The sequence below is a fragment of the Symphodus melops genome (assembly GCF_947650265.1).
Source record: "Symphodus melops genome assembly, chromosome: 11".
NCBI classification, from domain to species: Eukaryota; Metazoa; Chordata; class Actinopteri; order Labriformes; family Labridae; genus Symphodus; species Symphodus melops.
The window spans coordinates 22234456-22257541 of NC_136701.1; the positions used below are offsets into that span (position 1 = coordinate 22234456).

A 23086-nucleotide genomic window follows, 5' to 3' on the forward strand; every position below is an offset into this window, starting at 1 on the left:
TCTTCTCACGTCTCCTTAGTTGTATCCACGTTTCCTCATCTTGCATCTCCGTCCCTTCCACCAGAGCTGCACGGAGAGACGCAAGGAAACGAAGCATAGCAGAGAGGACAAGAAAAATAAGAGACATGAGAAGTACCCAAAGAAACAGAAACTTGTATCTCAGTCAGGTTTACCCTGCTGCTCGGCGTGACACGTTTTCAGAAGCTGTGATTGGTTAACCCAAAAAAGTTCAGAAAAAGAAAGTCAGACACTGTGTAATTATAAACACTGTGAAATTAGCATGTGTGATCATTGGTAAATGATCATTAAAATGATATAGGCTTCAAGATGTTTAAAATCAAACACCCACTGGTGTAGCAGCTTCTTCAGATGGTGACAGTGACGTCAGCATTGGTGATTGGACGCACCTGTGGAGGTAACGCTCGCGCCTGCTGTGTGCACGATCCTACTCGATAAATAAATTATACGTTTTAATAATTTTGAAGTAAAACAAAGCTGTAATTACTGTGTTGAGGACAGTGTGTGTACCATGTTACAACATTCACCCACAGCGTTTTCTCCACTGTTGCTGAAATCAGCGGTTTCTCAACACATGAAGGTTGAACCTTTGATCGTCTCAGACCTCGAAACGAAGCCTGAAAGAAAATCACCAGGAGCAGAACTGAGGAGGCTTTGTGAATAACCGCCCCCGATGTTTTTCTCAAACAACTCCTGCAGTGTGCACAATCCTAAACTATAAGTAGACGTTATAATAATTATACATTTTAAAAGATAACTTCTCCTGATATCATGCAAACACATTGTGTAAGGTATAATGTTTATACAATCTAATGTCCCTCTTTTTCTGCAGAATTACAGTTTTCCCATAAACATTTTCATCTGAATTCAAATTCCAGCTTTTTGCAAACTATCAATTCTTACATGTCAGATCACAATGCAACAGGAAAAGGTGTTTTTTTTTAGTTTTTTTTTTACAAGGATTACTTTGAAGAACCCTGAAAATAATATAGCTCTTATTTTGAAGGGTTGCCTTATGAAGCACAGGAGGAGGTTGAAAAACAAAACTGCATCAGTCTTACATTCAGACTAGATGTTAAGTGGAGATATTTCCAGGAGGGACAGTTTTGCTGATTTTCAGAGAGTTGTATAACTCATATTCTTTTTCAGGACATAAAATGTCCTTAATGAAGCGACAGCAGCTAAATGAACATGAAAGGGACACAGACGGATCCAATACACATTTTTTCTTCCAAGCATGCCAGGGATTTAGCTATGAAGAGAATAATGAGAGTTTTTAGTATTTGCAGTACGCTTTAACGTTTCTAATATAAAGTGACATAAAGATTTGCTCGATCCTTCAAACTTTCAACAAGCTTTTATTTTTACAGAACATATTTGTACTTTACATTGGTCTGTGCCGAACAGCCCTCAATAAAAAATATTGTGCATCAAGAGATCAACATATGAAACATCGACACATCGAAGCAGCAACATGGAGGAGCTGATATTGTATATCCATTTATTCATCCATGTCATGTCATCCTTGGCAGCACAACTTAAAAAGGCAATAAATTAGTGACGTGAGTCGTGAAATAAAGCTGTAAATACAGTTCTGAGAACATCGAGAGGACAGTGTGTACCATGTTACAACATTCCCCCACACCGTTTTCTCCAGTGTTGCTGAAATCGGCAGTTTCTCAACACATAGAGGTTGAACCTTTGATCGTCTCAGACCTCGAAAACGAGGCCTGAAAGAAAATCTGACAGTCGTGTTTTGATGTGAACATTGCATCTGAAATTACAAAACAGAGATTTTAGAGTGTAAATGCAGAAAAGTCACTGTCATTGACATTTTCTTTCAGTCTGCTGAGGCCATGCAGTTTAAAAAAAGAGATAAAGGCAATATCGAAACCATCATCTAACAATGACAATCATATTTTGCCTTTTAACAGAATCGTAGCTTAAAACAGAACAGACCACATACGAGTTGAATGTCGCGTCACTTGGTTTGTTTTTAAGGACTGGATACTGGACCTTGAATGCAAGTTGCTCAATGAACCTCTTAGCAAAATAAAGTGTTCAGCTTCTAGGTTTACTTAAGCATCGTGTGGCCCAATGTGCATGCTCATTAGTGTTTCTCCTGCTGGGCCAGCCCACATGTTCCAACTCAGCATATATTGGGATCATGCAAAATAAAAATAAAAGCATGGAGAGTTTTACAAATGAACCCCCTCCATTGGTTAAAAAGTCTTTTCACAAATAGTCTTAATCAAATGCCGCTCCCAGGTGAAGGTGTCCTGTTAACAAATTCATAGGTGTGGCTTTTTGTAAAAATTGTTGGATTTGTTGCAGTACCACACTTCGCCACTGGGGCAAATTTTTAGCAAGGCTGAGAATCTCTTTTAATACATCCATGGTGTCAGATGGCAAAACTTGGTCATTGCTTACGAATGGGAAGTTAATTTTTACTCCGTCCTTGCACTTCTACTGCAGATATAAGGCTTTCATAAAGATCATTGGTGTATCATTCATTTTCATTCATTCATTTTAAGTATTAGTTCTAAGTATGTCTGAAAACAGGAGTGCTTTTTTAACGTCTTTTTCATATTTGGCTTCACTCCGTTGGGCTTCAGAGACGCGCAGGACTAACAAACTATTTCCACAGCAAAGTTAAATAGAGTTGGAGGTAAACAAAAATCCCCTGCTGTAAACAAACCCGTCACCCTCTTGGAGCGTTGATGTTGCTACAACAATAAACAGCGTCAATCAAGTTACTCTGCCGGTCTATCTTCAGCGGTCTCCTTCTTTGTCACCTTCCGCTCACCTGCAGGTCGTCTTTTAATCAAGTACGTCTCCTGATTGTTTATCACTGCAGCCTTAAGGATATGTCAATTCAAGTAGAGAGGAAGTGACAGGGGACAGGGGAGCAGCTGACAGGACAGAGGGTGAAAAGTGTTGGTATGTAGATCCCTCTTCACTGATATGTTAATCCACTTTCATCAAGTCTTGCAGCTCTCAGTTTTTTATGGCACAAAAATAAAAAATAAAACAACCTCTAATTCGGTGCAAACAGTCCGGCTTCACGTCTCTGACTGTGACTGAGATCACAGTCCACCATCAGAGTTATCCGACATCCATCCAGTATATCCAGGTGTTACTACAGTCGAGGTAAGGTGACCATTTCCCTTCCAGTTGTTCATCTTCAGTTGTTATGGCAACAGGAGTAGAAATAGGAGTCTTTCTTCTGGCCCAGGTCAACGTTATTTTCTTCTGCTGAAAGAGACAAATGAAAATTATAGCATTTAGCAGATTTGGATTGAGGTTGAGAAGTCCATTTTGTATTAAGCAGAGCATCAGTCGTTTCCAGTTTTGGATAAAACAAAAACATTAAAATATGATGTGGTCAATTTTGGGCAGAACCAGGTCGTTTTCTTTTTATTGACAGCTAAAGTAACGAGTATTTCTCTTCTTCTGAAAGAGCTACCTCTCACTTGTGGCGCTCCCCAAGGACCAATCGTAGGACCAATGTTATTTCTGTGTACGAGCTGCCACACGGGGCAAAATCCTTAAATAATACTCATGAACATCAAACCAATCTTTTAAATCTGGAGCGCTGGCATCGTCTTAATCTCAAATCCTTTTAATCTATCACTTTCCTTTCTCTATATTTTGCAACTGTCAATCTTGGAAATCGGCTTAAAACTTGACCCCACTAATGAATGAATTTAGGCATCCTCCTTAATGAAACCAAAGTCCTGGACATTGATTTCATTAAGGGAGGAGTTTAAATGGCTGCAGCCCTTAAAGTATAATCATTTCATGAGTGACTCAGGTTCACACGTGATCCACAGTCCAAACATAGAAACCTCTGATGTGTTTCCTGTTTTATCTCTGTCAAAGATCATGAGCAGAACGTTTACAGAGAAAATATTTACTGTACATCAACAATTTTAACTTGAAAGTTGGATTTATTTGACAATAAAATGTCCGTAGCGTAGCCAGTTTGACCAAGTGTAAGGACGTGAGTAAGCATGCAGACTTTAGCATGCACTTTTACCTCTAAAGCTTATGTTACGTAATCCACACCTTTCATTTAAAGGTGCAACACTTCAGCGTTTCCGAGGAAAGAATTCTTTTAAGTATGCTGTTTGAATAACGTGTTCATATGAAACATTATCAAGACCACTATGATTAAAGGCAGGGTTGGTCATTTTCAAAAAAACTCGCATGATTTTGAATGTAGCACCCTCAAAAAACACACCCTTCACTTATATGCACAAGCGCCATTGGTCCAGAAGCGGCCCTAAGCTCAGGCTCCGAGTGTGACCTCGTGCATGCATGTGGTAGAGAACGTGCAGGCAGACAGGGAGCCATGTGATTGGTTCATCAGATTGGTACCTCGTGGCAGACATAGGTTGAAGTTTTTACAGGCTTACAGCTGCTACAGATGCTCTTTGCTCATTTTTCAGAGTTTTCATGAGTTACTAATTTCTGTCAGGACCTAAAGACAATCTCAACCAAAATCTTTAATAAGTGTATCTGGAGAAAATGACCAACCCTGCCTTTAATGTTTCTGAAGCATACTTTGGCTCTGAGTGAAGAGCAGCACATTACTTTGCCTGTTAGCAACGTGTCATCTTCACTGTGAACAATCTCAACGGGAGTCAGAACCTTGGAAGTGATAACATCATTAGCCACACCCAACACATTTCAGGTGTTATGGTCTTTGTGTGTTACTGAATGAGTCATAACCCAGAGCTGATTTTAATCACATGAAAGATTCATACAAAGTGAATAAAACCCTCACCTGTCATATAGTCAAACGAGGTGCTGTTGTAATCCTCTGCAACTTTCTGGAACAGCTCATCTGTGAAGCAGAAGAAGAATGAGGCCTGTCACTTTCCATCAGCCAATAAACAAATCATGATCTGGTTGAAAACAAGTCCACTCACATTCTTGATAAAACAGTCAACAGCAGTGCAACAGTGAGTATCAAACAAAAGCAGAGGCTCAGAGAACTGTCGAGAACTGGGCCTAGTACACTTCCACCATCTACCAGATCTCAATTTGAAAACATGCTTTCAGTCAGAAATGTACTCAGTGAGGTTATGACTAGGTGTAAGTGATCTTGACTTGACACATCATTTAAAAATGTCTGACTTGAAGAGAAAAACCGTCTTCAGAAATCCCCCTCTGCATCCTTCCTGTCTGTCGTCTTCTCTCAAAGCGGTTGCTTTCTTGATGTCTCAACCTGACTGGTGTTCAACATTTCATGCACGTTTCCTTTTACCCAATCATCAACGTGTCACAGCATTACCAACCAAGAGCAGCAACCTCTATGTTTCCCTCTTTTAGAGTGTTCAAAGGCTCATGTAGGAATGGTCTTTCTCAGGTTTGGTTTGCTACACTACCGTTAAGAAATGTACTTTTTTTTTTTGATGGACTACAAGTTAAAGTTGCTGCATGTAAAGCTCATATGAACTCAAGTTCTCAAAGTAGTTATTCTACTCCAAGACTTCAGCCTTTATTCATCCTGCAAGATACATCAGTGTCCATAAAGTTTATGTTGTTTGTGATCGTAGTCAGGCCTTTGAGGAAAGAACCTTGTGTAAATGAGAGGGAGCTTTGTCACAACCGAGAGTCTTCTGCTTCTTTCTTTAAAGTTATGTCGCACCACTCGGCTTCCCAGTCGCAGAAGAAGCCTTTTAAATATGTGAGAAGTGAGTGAATGGGGCTGAATTCAAAAGTCTGCTTAAAGGAGACTTGAGGGGTTAAATGTTGCACACTTGGTTGTTTGTTCACATTCAACAGCTTTTCCTTCTCTGATAACAATGCAGTGCTTTTCTGCTCACAATGGTCCCTGAATGTTTCCAGTTCAAAGTTCAAACCCAGACAGACAGAGCATGGATAGAAGCAGCTATGATTGCTGCCCTCCGCCCCGTGTCATATGTCGCCCTCAGTTGACTGAAGGTCTGACTCACCGACATTATTTCCCGTTTTACTGGAGGTCTCGAAATTCTGCGCCCCGATCTCTGTGAAAGGAAGCCAGAAGAGAAAGATGAAGTGTCAGACTGAGGAACAAAACTGTGCAGGAATTTTGACAAATACTACATGTAGGTTTAATGATTTCTTAATATCCTTTTAATCGCGTTCAGGACTTTCACTAAGACTTAAGTAATGTTGTTACTTCCCAATTTGGGGAGAAACATAATCTCAGAAAAGTCAGTGTTACAGGAAAACTGATTTCTTTTCAGCTTAAAGGATTAAACCTCACTCAGTCACTCGGTCAAAGGAAAGCCTTCAACTTTTTTTCTCTCTTTCCCAGGGATTAACAGTCCTGTGTGGACTCAACATTTAATCTACAACTTTCTTTCTTGTCTGAGATGTTTACAATAAAAACAAGTTACAGCACAAAGTATTTAAACTGTTTGCACATTTCTTTGGAACAATTTTCTGTTGTTCAACTGTTGTGCCACAGCCTTGTTCAGAAACGCTCAGTTTGATCCTCAAGTCAAACACAGCTCACTTCCTGTCAGTTCAGATCACACCACCATCAAGTGGCATGATTTTCTTTTTAAGCATTTTTACTTTACTTAAAGGTCACATATTATGCAAAATAAATTTCCTCATGTTTCTTCAACACCAATATGTGTCCTTCGTTTGTCTACAAATCCCCAATTATGAAAAAGGCCATCCTCTCCATCTTTTGTCTAAGTTTGGAGATGTTCCCTTTATGACATCACAAAGGGCAGTAACTCCTCCCCGAGGTGAGGGACACTCCCACAGTTAGGTGTTTGTTCTGCCTTCTCACCGTAAACAACAGGACTTGGAGCGAGAAAGCAAACTCCACATCTCCTTCGAGAGAGGGGGCGTGGTCATACACATCTCATTTACATATTTAAAGGTACAGACACAGAAACAGCTTGTTCGTTGCATGGTCAAATACAGGATCAGAGTGAATTAAGAATAAGACACTTCACACACGTTTTAAAGAGCTCTGAGACTTTTTTTTAAACTTGCTGGAAAAGAAGGAGAATATGTGACCTTTAAGTTTCTAAGCTCTTTTTCTTGTTGCTTTAATTTATTTGATTTTACTTTATTTACCGTTCATATTTTTTTCTACTGTGGTTATATTTGCACGTCATCCCCCTCATGAATCAAACAAGCACCAGTATTTAATGAGTGGTAGACTGTGATACCTTCAGCAAAGTCCTGAGCGTCGTGGTAGTCGATCTGGCGTACGCTGCGATCTCCTACCACCAGGTCGTTCTTGGTGCCACACAGGTAGATCTTACAGTGCTGCAGTGACACACAGAATCAAATCAAACACACAATGTGACTGTGAGGCAGGAGACCAACGTGTAACTTTGAAGGACAACTTCTACCTTGGCTGTACAGTAGAGACATTGAATCTTACAGCTCAAGTTGCAGACAGGCGGTGATGATCCGGTTTCTTATTTTTAAAAAATCATTGAAAAATGTATAAAGTTTATTCTCTGTTTGTGATTCTTAGTCACTTCAGGAAACACTTATCTGTTGAAAGTCTGTTTGTGCCTCCCTGTTTAGATTCATGTTTGCATCAACTTCGAGGAAGACCAAAAATAATCTCTCATTTGATCAGACGTGTCGAGGTTTTATCAAAATATAAATCAACTTTCAGACCGAAACCTTTCAGGCAAACTTTCCATTTAGTAATTGTTTCTTCAACTTTCAATATTCGAGGGGTTTCTTTTCTTGCAGTTGAACTTTATACTGGGAGCGTAGGGACTTTCTCAGTAACATCACAGTGACAACAAGAAGGCAACAGGTCAGAAAATATATTAAAAAAAAACAAAAACACTTTTACTTCTCCAATTAAACTTTAAAAAAGCTCAATAATAAGAAGGGGAATAACTGTCTTGTTACGGTTATGAGAACAGTCATATATATTTGTAATAAAGCTCTTACTTCCTCACAGTTCTGCAGCTCCTTCACCCAGAAGCGAGCTCGCTGGAAGCTGCTGCTGTCAGTCAGATCTGAAAGACAAAGAACACGTGAAGTCACCAGCAGCACTCAGTCTGTGTGCACACACGTTTATGTTTGTATGAACATCATGCACTTAACAAGGGGAGTGATTTTCAAACAGGCGTTAGACTCCACATAAAATCAGGCCAGTTCTTCATAATTCAGCAGAAATATTGAGAACATAAAACCTTGATCACTGATCAGATCACAGAATCCAGCAGACGAGGTGTGAACTTAAAGAAGACTAACATCACACTGCCTCTAAAGCAGAAACAACCGGATAGGAAACAGTGATAAAACGAACGTGACAGCAGTGTGAGTAATCCTCTGGGAAATGCCATCAGCTATTTCCAAAATAACAAAGTTCCCCAAAGTGGAGAAAGAGAAAGACACGAGAACGATTCAGAAAGAACAGCTTTGAGCAAGACTCTCAAAACCGGTCTGCAGATCATTCAAAAGAAATTAATTAAAGTCTGAAATTAAGGATGTCTTTTTTTTAATCAAGATTCATTTCAGGCCATTTTGTCCCTCTCTGTGCACCGTAGATAAGCCTCTGCAGTGTCTCCCTGTAGTCACAGTGATGGAAAAGAGCGACACTGTTGCATCTTTGAACATCTCATTTCCCTTCAAGAAACGTCCACCTGATGACATCACACATTTCCCTTTGATGCCGTTTCTTTGGACTGTTTTTTATTTCGTTTTTGATCCGTAACCAGTTTTCTGTGGTAAATGTGATTTACAAGAAAGTCCTTGCTTTATTTCAAAATAAAAGCCGGGCAGAATTAAAGTGTCAACTAAAGCACTCTCAACTTCGGACAGTACAAAAAGATTTTTAAATGTGAAATGATGGAATTTCAAACTTGTGATTAATGTTGATAAACAGTAGAAATGAAGCGATTCATCGCAATGGAACTTTAAACATGATTAGCCCTTCAAAAAGGAGATAAGATGTTCAGAAATGACGTGGATTCGTACCGTAGCAGACGATGGCAGCTCGGGCTCCTCTGTAGTAGATTCTGCTCATAGCTTCGTAGCGCTCTGATCCCGCGGTGTCCTGATAGAGGAAGAAAAGAAATGACGATCCATCGACAGTCAATACAGAAACGACACCAGAGTGCTAAGTGCTTTCTGTTTGAATATATCAGTATTGGTACATAGTTAACATTCCTACAACCCCCATGCAGGTTTTTAAAAACTCTTTAATCCCCAGTTTTCCCTCCATGCTATAATGTGCTGGCTGAACTGTTTTTGCTGCTACTTAAATTCCTTTTTTTCAAACCTTTTTCTTCCTTTCTAAGTCCATCAAGCTCATTATGATGAAAAGTAAATCAAAGTCTGTAGTTACCTGCACCTGCTGTACATTCTCCTAAATTACCTTAATTATTCACAAGGTTTATACTTTTGTATTGCAGCTGACAAACGGTTCAGTGTCTGATTGGTTAAATGACTCCATTTTATTCTTGTTAATTCTGGCTTGAACCAATGTGTATTTTCAGATCTCAACTAAACACATCTGATGCAGTACACAAACACACTTACATAAATCAGTTCTTTTCATGACTTACTCACCCATATCCCCAGAGTAATCACTTTGTCTCCCACCTGGATCGGTTTGGCGACAAAAGCTGCCCCGATGGTCTGTGAGGACGAGAAGACAGGAGCAGAGAAGCATCAGACATGTGGAGGGATACGGAATCTCAGTCCTTCTTTAAAGAAAAGTCCGACATGTAACAAAACCTTGCAATAAAGTAGGATTTGTTTGCATTTTAGTTCCTGTGTGCTGAGGAAAAAAAGTGAAGAATAAGCAGTTAGTGCACACGTCCTAAAAGTAGATGAAAGAATATGTAGTATTCTGACTCCATATTTATGTGAACATTGTTTGTTCTCTTCAATCCTGTTACAGATTAGTTTCTTTCCGTCTCTGCACTTTGCTGCTCTGTTTGTTTGTTGTGTGTTTAAATTAAAGGCGTATTCTTTAAAAGTCTGCAGCTTTCCTTCCTGCCCTGCCCGTCCTGTAATTCATGTTTGTATTATGGAGTGCTCATAAACTACAAGGTCAATAAACTATTCAAAGTAATGAAGGAATTCCTCGCTTGATGTTTCAATCTTATGTTTTAGTGCGTGATACTGAGTGTTCAAAAAGCTCAGTGATTTTAGTTTTGGATTTCTTATCAAATAATAGTTATTCATCAGAAATATAAAAATATTTGGTGAAGAGAGGCCATTAATTGCTTTAACTCAACTTTATTTGTCCCTGGAGGGCGATTTGTTGTTTGCGGCAAGTCAGAACAATGACAGCAGACAAAAGTGCATGTTCAGGCTGAAGGGCTTTGAAAATGTTCTAAAGCCTTTGGATCAATTAGTGCAAAGTCATAAAATATCTCGGTGTAGAAGAGGAAACATGAGAGGCCTGTCTCATGAGCTCCAACATGAACATGTAAGATTCTATGAAAAATGCTTATCTGATGCAGTAACTGTTAAAAATAACATACTGAAACAAGTTTTTAAATCAGTTATTTTACGCTTAAGATGATCACAAACTCGAGCATTTATGACCCCGACCTCCCCCCCGAGGGCGGGAGCATTTAATAAATAATAATGTCTTTCATCTGAGCAGCGTGCAAAGATCGAATCAGCAACGGGCTGACATGGAAAGTAGAGCAGAGCAGCTGACACTCACGTTCTGGTAGGGGCCGACCAGGAAGCGGTGATGAACGTATCTCTCCACCAGACTTGTCTTCCCCACACTCTCCTTTCCCAGCATCACCACTTTAGCATCCACACGCATCGCACTCATAGTAACCGGGACTGGAAGAGGACAGGACAGTTCCACAGAAGAAGAAAAGGGAGGGGGAGGGGGGAGTTAATGAAAAAGTCCTCTGTGGCAAAAAGAACGCAAATAAACAATACCAATGATGACATAAATACTGTTTATAAAACAATCCTTACACATGTTTGACTTCCTTTTACCATCTGTATAATCTATTGTGTCTGAATATGAATGAGATATTTTATCACTTAAGAGGACAAGCAGTAACTGAACTCCACAACTATATCTTGAAAAATGTTTTAGAGGTTTCATTCTTATGGATCCAAACTATGACAAACACAATTAACTGTGAGTTAGGACTGACACCGAGGAATATGTCAACAAGGAACAGACCAGTCGAGGTTTTTAGGATCTGTCCCCCACGTGATTGGATATGTGATGCAAACGGACGATAAAGAGTTATCTTATCTTACTGTAACAGAAGTAATTGTCATGTATTGTGTGTTTTTCTCCTTTTACCTTCATGTAACTAATATGTTAAGGGATTAAATTCGCAGATCTGCAAAGTAGCTTGTAAAATGGAATAACTTATAATTCATTATAAAGATTTATTCTGTAATGTAGGTCAATACATGGAGTAACCATTCATTAATTATCAAATATATGTTATAATAGTTTGACAGTTTGATTTAAAGTGTAAAGAATAAATAGAAACACTATTCTAACACAGTATTAGAGAACAAGTAGATTAAAAGTATTAAGTGTTGTAACATAAATATGTGAATATGAGAAAAGCGAATCAATAGCAAAAAAGTTATAAGCAAGTTTACATTAATTTGAATAAAGGGTCAAAAATACAATAGTTAAACACTAAATAATAATGAAACCTTTTCAGAGGATAAAGAGTCCCAGAGCTGTAAAGGACCAAGTCTGGCTTCGGTACAAAACCAAATGATTCAATTTAATTCAAAGAAACGTTGGATTATTTTTCACTCTATGAGCTGATTTCACACTAAATATGAAAGCAAAACTGAAATATTTCATGTTATGTTCGTATCATTTACACATTTACGTTTTCTCTTAAGTGAATATCATACGTGATAACTGGTACACAACAACAAAACTTTATTTAAACGGCATGTAAAGGATTCCGTTTTCTCTTAAGCGTCAACAACAACATGTCATCACTGTTAGCCTCACATTAGCTTCACCGAGCTAACTTCAGCACCACGTAGAAATACACACGAAAAACCTCACCTGCTAGTTCGCTGACTCAACAAATCTTTGTAAACATTTGATCCACACAAAGCCAGGGCCGAGCCGTGTTGAATCAAACCTGTTTTCAGGTCCACACGGAAGCAGCCAAACCGCTTGTCATCTCTGCTGCCGGCAGCTCGCGGGGACGACGTTACTGCTGCAACACGAGCCGCCCGTTAACGTCAATAACGTCCAAGAAAACACGTAATAATATCCTTGTGGCAGTCAGTTAAGTATTTCTTTGAAAAAAAACAAAGAAAAAGAGTCTAACCATCTAAGAGACAGAGATCAGCTGACTGAAGAGAGGACTCTCAAACGTTTTGTGAGATGAAGAAATCTTCATCTGAGCTTTGTTTGTTTGGGTTGGAACTAAAATCACACAACACACTTAGTTTCCACGAACCGGAAGTTCCCGAATTACATGACACAATTCCGGATGTTGTTTTTGTTGTTGGTGCTGATTTTATTATTTCATAAAAATAACACATCAAGTGCAACACAGTATAGTAGTTGGATATATTAAATTTAATTCAAGTTTTTTTTTTATTAAATTGAATAAAAAATATGAAACAATTTTCAAAATGAAAAAGTGTATTGTTAAATAAAGAACACGATCAATACAGTTAGGGAATAAATAAGTATATTCAATGATATACAGTTTGAGTAAACATTTGTAAAAACCAAAACAATGGATCATTATGTCTTGAGTGCACAATATGAAAAACATAAGGACATGATACAACACCACACAATATTCAGTCAAGTCAACCTTGTTTATAAAGCACATTTACAACAGCCAATGTGGACCAAAGTGCTGCACATTAAGTTTAGTAAAATACATTTCATCCAAACTTCATAAAAATCATAAAAGCACATTTAAAAAAGAAAATAAATGGGGTTTTAAAAATGTCTTAAACTAGTTCATTTAGGTACTGATACGTTCAGAGGCAATTCTTGTGAAAAGGCAAGGTAGGCAACTGCTTATATGTTTAGTTAATTGTTAATATTTAATGATTACTTTGTACAAAGAGAGCACAGTCTGCCGAAATTGAATTCCTTGTGTGTTAAATATACCTGGCCAGTACAGCTAACTCTGCTGCTGGATATAATAGTGATTAAAAGGGCCCACCATTATTTTTTTGCCTAGGGCCCGAACTAACTCTAGAATCACCACTGGTATATATTTTCTTTTTCTTTTTTTGTTTGTTTGGTTGGTTGGTTGTTTTTTTACATGCAGCTACAATAACCTGATTGGTCAAAACGTTGGACGATGCCCCTGAGAGGCTGGAGCTGTGATTGGTTCATGTTTAATGAGCTCCAACAGTCCCACCCTAAACACACACACACACATACATACATATGCACGCACACACGTGCACGTACACGAGCAGTCAGAGCGAACCCAACATGGCTGAAGTGGATGAAAGCGAGGCAACTTCAGGAGGGATCTTTCAGGAGATCTTCACCTCTCCGTTGAATTTGACGCTGCTCAGCCTCTGCTTGTTCCTCCTGTACAAGATCTTCCGCGGAGACAAACCGCCAGACCTGGGCGAGGTGGATCCACCGCTGCCCAAGCTGAAAAAAAGAGACTTTACCCTGGAGGATCTGAAGCCCTACGATGGACTCCAGAATCCGAGGATCCTCATGGGTGTCAACGGGAAAGTGTTCGACGTGACCCGGGGAAAGAAGTTTTACGGACCAGGTACGTGACCCTCATGAGGACGCTGGTTGGACCTGTTCCGAGAACAGCGTCATTTACCAACTCACAGCATGCATTTCCTATCTGATATCACTAAACTAACACTATCACCAAATAGAGGTCGTCATTTGACTTTTTGAGTTTACTTTTGTGACTGGAAGGTGACGTCACGTAAAGATCCCGTTTCACAACAGAGGAGCAACTGTAGCCTTGACATCAGAGATCGTGTATAGCTTAAAGATGATTCACTCTATACTCAGCTCCTTAAAACTTTATTTACTCAGGCTTTCCTTCAGAAATACTTTTTGCCCTACTGAAACACATTCTGCCTTTCTTAATAGTTTTTAATAGTTGTTCCTTTATCTGGTACTTTTACATTCTTATGTCTTTTAATGATGTACAATCTTTATTTTGCTCTGTTTTTGTTTTTTTAATTTCTGTTGCGTTCTCTCCTTAAACTTTGTTTTATTGTATTTCTGTTATGTCTGTAAAGCACAGTGAATTGCCCTGTGTCTGAACAGCACTATTTAAATCTTGTCTTGCCTTGCTTAGATACGACAAAAGTCCACTAGGTTTTATTAATAGGGATGTAACGATTCACTCAGCTCACAATAGGATTCACCATACTGAGTTCACGATACGATTCTCTCACAATTTATTTTGAGAGAATTGGGAGGTGATCGGAACTTCTCACTGCAGTGTTGATTAAATGCTGCATCATGTTGCTTGTGTTACTTTTGTAGTTGTCTGTCTTGCTGCAATATTTGCACAAAGTCTTTGTCTCGTCAGTTGTTTTCTCAGCTCTTTCTTTTTCTTCCTCGGGAAGCAAAACCATGTCCACGATAATGTGTGTTGATACTTCACGATATTACTGCGATTCTTTTTTTCAGAGTACCGATTCAGTCCTTGACACATTTGAATCGATTTTTAACTGCCTCACGATTCATCTTTACATCCCTATTTATTAGCAAACATTTAAAGGTGCTATATGGAGTCTGGAAGAGAAATGTGAAAGTTGGAGAAGTTTAAAGGTGTTGTGCTATACTTCACAACTCAATACACAAACTGGCCTCAGATGAAAAAGCTGTGTGAAGACAAAATGCTACGTGGGCCGCAATAGATAAACTGTAACTCTCCTGGTCGCTTTTTAAATCCAGGGACCCATTTTTGTTCTTTGTGTAAAGTTTGTGTTTGCAGTTCAGAAAGTGAAGCATCGAATTGTTTCACTTCCAGAGAGGCTGTTCAGTGTTTTACCGTTTGTTTGTTTGTTTGTTTAAAGTTGGGCTTTTGTTTGTCTGTGAGGGTGCATTAGCTTATGTCAGTATTTAGTGTGTGAGTCAACGTGTTTGTTTATGAGTCTTTTTAAGTGTCATGTCCGAATTAATCGAGTGTGCTGCTCGTATTTAGTATTTAATCTTTTCTCTTAATCATTAGGAGAGTTTCTCTAAGTCTGTTTGGTTTTAATGTAAAAAACTTTGATGCAGTCAAAACACATCCAGTAAGATGCATGGGGACTTTTATAACACCATTAGAACGATTTTAAAAATGACTTCTGCAGGTTTTTTCAAAAAGAGAAGGAGGTGAAGCTATAAAACAACTTGTTTTACTTTAACATCTGTTGAATTAAGGGTGAATGAAGTCAAATCTCTGAAACAAGAATCTGCTTTGTCATGCTGCATGGTAATTCCTGGAAACAGATGCCGTGTGAGACCTCGTTTTTTTTTTATCCTATCTCAGACTGTTACCTCTGTTGCCTGTAACCTCTGACCAACATGATAGCTCACTGACATGCAAACGTTTTAACAGCACTGCTACACACTCAGGCCTGTACAATCCTAAACACCTGTTTTAATAAATAGCTGTAGTCAGGTAGCCATCTTCAATGTGCTGCTTACAACACTCAGAACTGTGTTGATTATTCCCTCTTTTAGATGCCAAACAAATCAATGTATCAGACAGGAATACTTTCTTAACACCAGTGACCAACGTTTATTCTGGACTTGGCTAAACAAATTTTTTTTTTTCACACCAAATCAATGTGATCAGCAGATTCCTGCCATGTTGTGAACTAAATGGTGAATATATTGTTAATACAAATTAATATAAGAAAAACATCCCTAAAATAATCACTAAACTCATTTTTAAGCCTTTCTAAACCATTTTGATCAAATGAATTTGAGTCTGTTGCAGCATAAAAACAATACGAAAAGTAAATTTTTTAGTTATTCAGATTTAAATTCTCTGTGAAGTATAAAATGAGCAGCGAGTCAGTGATTTCCGGCTTCCTGGACTGTTTGTCCAGTGTCCATCTTCAGCTGCTTGTTGTGTTATTGTTGCTGCTATGTGAGTGTGTGTTCACTGTGTGCCTGTGCTTTATTGCAGAGGGGCCGTACGGAGTGTTTGCAGGCAAAGACGCTTCCAGGGGTTTAGCTACATTCTGCCTGGAGAAGGACGCCCTGAAGGACGAACATGACGACCTGTCCGACCTGAACGCCATGCAGCGGGAGAGCCTGTCTGAGTGGGAGTCTCAGTTCACCTGTGAGTGTTTGAAATGTGTGAATCCAGATGCAACGCTCTGATTTATTCTCACAGTCTTGTGGATGAAATATCTCTGGATTCAATTTGAAGGGAATGATTAGCAGAAGTACACTTGGTCTCATGGACACCAGGTCGTCATCGTTAACGAGAACGAGAGAGTCAGAACCTTTAAAGTCGGAAGGCTAAGCAGCGGGTGGATCCAGCTGCAACAGAGTTTGTCTGACTTGAGTCACCTGGGTGAAAGTTGAGTCCCTCTCTGTCCCATCAACTGAACCTCCTGTCCCGTACGGATCCATCTGCTGCTGAGCAAAGCAACATGACGTGCTTGCAAGCACTCCTGCTGATTTATCAAGCAGGGCTGTGTCCAGATTGTTTTCATAAGGGTGGCCCAACTGTTCGTTTATTTTCTTGTCTCTTTTTCTTTTTTCTTCTTCTCTCCTCTCTGACAGTTAAGTACGACTATGTGGGTAAGCTGCTGAAGCCAGGCGAGGAGCCCACGGAGTACACGGACGACGAGGAAGGAAAGGACAAAAAGACGGACTAGAAGCTGAAAAGTGACCAAGAAGGAAACACAGATAGATGCCTTAATGTTTCTGTGAAGTTCTGATGCGTCCCACTACAACCATTTTAAACATTCTCATATTTTTGAACCATCACAAAACTGGATTTTATAAGATGACTGAATCGATTAAGGTCATTTAAACAGCACTAAGCATGATAAAAATATTCCAGACATACTGATGTAGAGGCGTATAGAGCTGTGAGAGTTAAAATCCTGTCAACATGTTCCTCAGATTGATTTATTAACGGACCAATTCCAGCATATAATCTAGTCACAGATGGTCATAGGTGCTGTAAGATAACGGTAGCTCTGTTGTAAACTTTGTTCACATCACTGAAGACGTATTGCAGATTGTTCACATTCCTTCACAAGGGTCGGCTCGGCTCGAAATGAATCATCTCAGGAAGAAGTGTGGTTTAAGGTTGAAAAATAAAACGACAGACTGGAGCAGGAGGACGGATTCAGATAGAAATAAAAATGTTGTATCTTTCCAAGCTCGGTGGAACGATCCAAACCGTCCCTGTGCTGATCACAGGTCACGATATCTGTGCAACAAACATCTCTATTGTTAGAAGTGGGGAGATTTTTTGTCTCCTATGATTTAATTCATTATATCACGTTCACTGTTATACAAAAATAAATGCTGCATGTAGAACGATTCAGAGTTGATAAAAGAAAACATTAACGAGGGATAAAGAAGAAAAGAGGCAACATCCTGTGCAGGACACTAAGATAAAGTCAGTCACTGTAACACCAGTGCTCACGAAACATGAGGCTGTGTGACTATTTCACATAAACTAACATTGAACATGAACCATTTCAAACTATCGTCTGTGAGAGCCGGCAAGATCCTTTTTCCCTTTTTCTATGTCAAGCACGTGTATTATCATTGAGTGCAAAAGATTATTTCATATAATAAAATACGAGCAGGTGCTGCACATAGACGCACATCATCTCATTATGAGCAGTGATAATAATTTTGTTCCCTAAAAAAACACTAAAATAAATCCACCTGAAGTGGCTAACTATGTTTAAAATGATTCATGTGGGATGATTTAATGTAAAAAAAAAATTGACTTTTGGTCTGTGTGGATGATTTTTTTGAGCCTCTACAATGAAAGTATAAAAGAGTTAAAACGACCAACGTCTGAGGTCTGAAACATTTATGGTAATAAATCCCAGTGGAATAGTTAAAACAGGTCTGTACAAAACATTTCAACTTTCCTGCTCTTAACACGATAAGAGGACGATGACATGCAGATGTTTGTATCATTTAACACTATTCAGTGTGTCTGCACATGTCAGCCTGCCGTCCATTAACACACTTCATCCTTTAACTAACAGGTTTTATTCTGTTGTATGACAATCAATGTTGATGTATTAACAGGCCCACAGTGATGAGGTCTAATGATGTCAAGTATCAGACATTTTACAACCTTTTGAATCAATTCACTTTAAAAAAAAAAGTAAAACATTGGAAATCATTGTTGAGTTTTACGGGCCTCAAATGAGTGTTTTGCTGCTCTTCTTTTCTTTATACAAGCTGGATTCCTTCAGATTTTAGGCTGTAGTTCAGGAAAGTCATGTGTACTGATTATTATCCAGGGGGGGAAAAAATAAAAAGACAACACAAGGCTCCTATTCATGTACAGCAGGGGTGTCCAAAGTGCGGCCCGGGGGCCATTTGTGGCCCTTGAGTGGATTTTTTGTGGCCCTTGACTTCAAATCGAAGAATCAGAAGATTTTGGCCCCAGGCCTCATCAGATGGCATATTTCGTTCTTTTTTCTTTTTCATGTTAGCGAGGGAGACCTATAAAAGCCTGACTATTCTTTCCAAAAAATTATAACACAACAGTTTCCCCACTGCAATTAGTTATTGTGTATTTACATTATTTTTTGAAGAGGTCAAAATACAAAAAGTTCCTTCCAATATTAAAAAAAAACCAAAAAAACCCTGTGGCCCGTGAGCGATTCTAACGCGACAATTTTGGCCCGCAAGAAAAAAAGTTTGGACACCACTGATGTACAGTGATATGTTCCACTGCAGTCGTTTATTACACAGTGAGATGTCACAAAGTTCATGGTTCAAAGACAAGACGTCGCTTAAAGACTCGAGAGTCTGAACTGAAGCCAGTAAAGCGTTAATATACAGTTTCTCATTTCTGTTGTTCACGTTTTCTGCACTAAATCCTACATTTAAATATTTATTAAACGATCAGAGCTTCCTTCAAAGGTCTTTACCACACAGTTTGATTTAACCTTGAACATGAAGGTATTCTTTCCAACATCAGCGAGATGATACAAATGAAAATGTCCTCTCCATGCATAAATGTACAATATTTTAAAATATGAGGCTGAAATGAAAAGATCTTGTCATCCACAAATGTGTTTTTAAAATGCTGCAGAAACTCTTTTCTTCCAGGAAATAATGGTCGATTTGAACTTTGACGTTGAGTGGAAGAAGTTTGTATTTTTCTGACTAAGGAAACTTTGCTATGTGAAAACATCCCTTTGTATTTTCTTATTCTAAACCACAACTGTTAATCTCCCTGAAACATGTTTAATGAGGGACCAGTTTTATAATGCATGTACAAATGCAAGGTAAGTGTCATAATACTTTTTCTGAAAAATAAAGTTTTGATTTAATAAACAAAACTGTAAAATTAAGCTTGTCAGCATTTTATTTCAATATCGTCATAAGAGTGTTCTTGGCTGTATAGTACGGTGGCCGGTAGGAGCCAAACGCTTGCCGACTGAAACTTAGTCCATCTCCTGCTGCAGGACAGGAGTGCAAAGACTGCTGAAACCTCTTAATAGTTTATGTTATTATGTAACAGATGGGATCATTTTCTGTCTAGGTTGACCTTTTTACAGTAATGACATTAAGCAGTGTGCATATGTTAACGTCACAAGGGGGAAATTAATATTTAACATGATTTTCTGGTGTTTAAAATAAAGATAGATAATCGTATTTAAATTCCCAGTCGCTGAAGTGTCACAGGGTTATTGCACTATCATAGTTCTGAAATGACTGTCATCATTGAGACTATTAAAGCATCTCTTATCTTAAAACACAAAAGCTTTGAAGGTGCACAATTTTATGCAAGATCTTTAAAACTTCATACGAACGGATACAAGCTTTTTTGTAGCTGTTGGCTTCTTATTAGCATGTTTCTGTTTCCTAATAAGTAATGATCAAGTAAAAAAGGTTATGTCAGAAGTGGGATTCGAACCCACGCCTCCATTCGGAGACCAGAAGTCCCGGTTAATCGGAAGGATTTGATCCTTGAGTCTGGCGCCTTAGACCACTCGGCCATCCTGACACGATGCTAAAACCCGCAGCCAGATGACTTTATAACATTAAATATGTTTAATGTTATAAAAACAATCAAATATACAGACAGAATGTTACATTTGAGGCATGAATAAAATGTTTTCGCTCTGTTTTATCTTTCTTTTTACCTGTTATTGCGTTTTTCACTACGCAATAAAACCTGCGCCCTTCGTGTCGAGACTGCGCATGTACATGTCGTCACAAGTTACTTCCTGCTGCGTCTACGTGCGGCGGCCATATTGACGTTGTACTCACATCTTCAAGGGTAAGTGAAGCAACCCAGACTCGGCAACATGTACCGGTTTGCTAAAGCTGCAGTGAACCTCACAGGTAAGTAAACACAGTTTTACAGGAAAATTTAGTGCATATGGGCTTGCTGTCAGTAAACAAGTTAAATTATAGTCGACTTATTGTTTTAAAGAAAGGCCTTTGGTGTGACCGCGGCCAGCGTGCTAACATTAGCAGCTAACATTAGCAACTACTGCAGGACTAAAAAGCTTTTGTTATTCGTGTTTAATTCGTTTTTAGTTATCACACGCATCCTGAAGCAGATTTGGGATTTAATTGAAGTTAAATTTCTCCCGAAGCAGCCTGTTTTAAAATGTTTGTTTTGTATTTGTTGTCATGTCTGACATGTTAAACCAATGTTTCTTAAATGTTTTGTTATTCTTATGTTTATATTGTGACGAAAACGTCAAATACTTTGTAACATGAGCAAACTCTTCAGATGATGTGCATGACATTGTGTCTTGTGATAAACAGCCTTTAATAGTTTTTTATTTATTTATAATATTTTAGTGTTGAGGAGGTCATTCAAGGCCAATGTGCAACTGTATGCACACCCTAGTTTAAGTTTGTAAAGTTAATCGCAGTCATAATGGATAATGAGATCTAATTAAACCACGTCACCGTCATCTTTTACCCTTGTTTATGGAAATGGTGAATTCAGATTTCCAAATAATGATGGGGACAGATATCTTGCATCCAGTTTAGTGACCAGATCAGCACTTCTACAGCAGTACCTTAAATAGTTTTCTCTCCCTGGGAATATAAATTCATGTTTGTGTTAGTGATATTTGTCCTTTTTGAAGAAAACTTCTAAACCTGATGAAGAGTGTGATAACTTAAGTGCAGTCCATATCTGATGTCCATGACTGTGAATACTGTATTTGGTTGTTCTGCAGGTCAGGCCGCAAGGCAGGTGAGGCACGGCTCCAGCGCCACCCCAAACTTCCACAAGACATATGGCAACGGTTTGCTTGTCGGTGGAGTCGTCTTCTGCACAGCTGTGTGGTCATACGTAAGCAAAGTTTCTCTCACAATGTGGTGCACGTAAATGTCTCAGAAACGTTATATTGTGATGGTCACAAATGGACGATACTCATACCTCCACGTTATACACACAAGGATAACGACAAGAAACTTGAACAGTCTTTTGCAATGCTTGTCCTTATTGGCAGCAGATCATTTAACATATGAGTCTCTATGAAACAAAAAAACTCTGCTGTGACCCCACCCCCGAATAAAGAACTTAAATGGTCAAGTTGTTTAAAAAACAAGCATTAAAATAAATGCACACTGCTGTGTCAGATATCATTGTATACAAAAGGCCAGAGGTAACCGTGAAGAAAGTTGGTCACATTGCACACAAGCCTCCAACTAAAACTTTCATTGTTCACACTTTATAAGACACTTCTTACCAGATCGTGTTTGCTTAGTCACTGGGAGGGCAAATTAAACTCAGAAAAGTGTGTAACGAGTCTGTTTGGTATTTGCAGATGTATGAATCTTGATTGAGTTTTTATCCTCCTATTATGATCACTTTTTTTATTCAGTTCCTGGCTGTATTTTGATGTGAAATGTGTCATTGCCCCCCCCCCCCCCCCCCCTTTGTGCAGGTGCTGACTCAGACTGGCATCACCTGGAATCTGTCCCCTGTTGGGAAGCTGATGCCCAAAGAGTGGAGAGAGCCCGAGTCTGAGGAGTGAAGAGTCGCCATGACAAACCAATCTCTGCCCTTCTAATAAACTTTCTGGTTGTACAGATGAATGACAATTATCTGCATGTTCAGACAAGCAGACGCCTGTGTTTATTCCAACATGTTACTTTGTCCAAATAAATTAAGTATGATTCTACTGCTCAGTGTTTCCTGTTTTTTTTGGACACAGTGGCTTCTGTTTATCCCTCAAAGCTTTCACTCATGCTACAGTAAGTCTGGTTCATCAAACTCCCTTCTATTTATAGTCATTGTAATCAAATTCACTTCTGATAATGAAAGGAGTGATAAGATAACAGGGGAAATATTTGAATTACTAATACAAAGCAAATGGAATTGCCTTTACACAGGTTGGCACAGTTATTGATTTGATGATGGCGTTCCTTTTTGTATTTGCTTTTGTTCGTGTACAGTTGAAATCATGACCTTGGATCACATTACTAACCTTTGTGAAAACAATCCCAAAACAAAATCAGAAGCGGGTTTTATTGCCAAGTACATTTACATATGCAGGGAATTTGTGCAAAAGAAAAAATCAAGTCTTAAAAGAAATAGGACAAACAATTACTATCATAAAATGCAAAAAACCTCAACTTTATTTCCAAGTTTTATTTTAATGAATTAAATGTTTAGTCTATGTAGAAAAACGTACGTTTATAAAAACTCTGAAACTAAATGCCTGTTTTATGGTTATATTTTGCATTCACTTGTACCTGGGAAGTAACTAGCACCGAAAAGTAAATAATGGCCCAAAACAAGTTTCTTTTAGAAGCTCAAAATTACGAATAAGGTTTTTGATTTTAAGTAAATTAAAATATCTTACCAGAATATATGAATTTCAGTGTTATCAAGATGGGATTCACAGAAGGCAACTATTGACGGCAAGTAACAGGAAGGCCGATGCTTACGTCATAAAAACAGACAAC

General features: G+C 38.6%; 3 protein-coding genes and 1 long non-coding RNA gene across 5 annotated transcripts; 3 read left to right on the forward strand and 1 right to left on the reverse strand.

The window, feature by feature from the left end:
• Positions 1-517: 517 nt before the first annotated feature.
• On the forward strand, positions 518-2204 carry LOC306832209. Its single transcript, XR_013780196.1, has 2 exons — positions 518-633; positions 1747-2204. It is a non-coding gene; the product is annotated as an uncharacterized lncRNA (long non-coding RNA).
• rab24 (RAB24, member RAS oncogene family) lies at positions 1361-12451 on the reverse strand. Of its 2 annotated transcripts, XM_079356694.1 has the most exons (10): positions 12303-12450; positions 12032-12188; positions 10685-10812; positions 9574-9642; positions 8980-9058; positions 7948-8015; positions 7200-7299; positions 5982-6032; positions 4808-4867; positions 1361-3273 (listed from the first exon to the last, which is right to left on the reverse strand). In XM_079356694.1, exons 3-10 carry the CDS (start codon positions 10799-10801, stop codon positions 3203-3205), a joined length of 615 nt encoding a protein of 204 aa, XP_079212820.1. In that variant the 5' UTR covers positions 10802-10812; positions 12032-12188; positions 12303-12450; the 3' UTR covers positions 1361-3202. The 2 variants fall into 2 exon arrangements, with proteins under 2 accessions (XP_079212820.1, XP_079212821.1); XM_079356695.1 differs by having other exon boundaries at positions 1361-3270; positions 12032-12451.
• An 820-nt stretch (positions 12452-13271) lies between these two features.
• Positions 13272-17534, forward strand: pgrmc1 (progesterone receptor membrane component 1). The gene is made up of 3 exons (XM_079355285.1): positions 13272-13733; positions 16113-16268; positions 16718-17534. Exons 1-3 carry the CDS (start codon positions 13391-13393, stop codon positions 16810-16812), a joined length of 594 nt encoding a protein of 197 aa, XP_079211411.1. The 5' UTR covers positions 13272-13390; the 3' UTR covers positions 16813-17534.
• Positions 17535-20347: 2813 nt separating this feature from the next.
• On the forward strand, positions 20348-22299 carry cox7b (cytochrome c oxidase subunit 7B). Its single transcript, XM_079355295.1, has 3 exons — positions 20348-20494; positions 21349-21464; positions 22063-22299. Exons 1-3 carry the CDS (start codon positions 20458-20460, stop codon positions 22150-22152), a joined length of 243 nt encoding a protein of 80 aa, XP_079211421.1. The 5' UTR covers positions 20348-20457; the 3' UTR covers positions 22153-22299.
• The last annotated feature ends 787 nt before the right edge of the window (positions 22300-23086 follow it).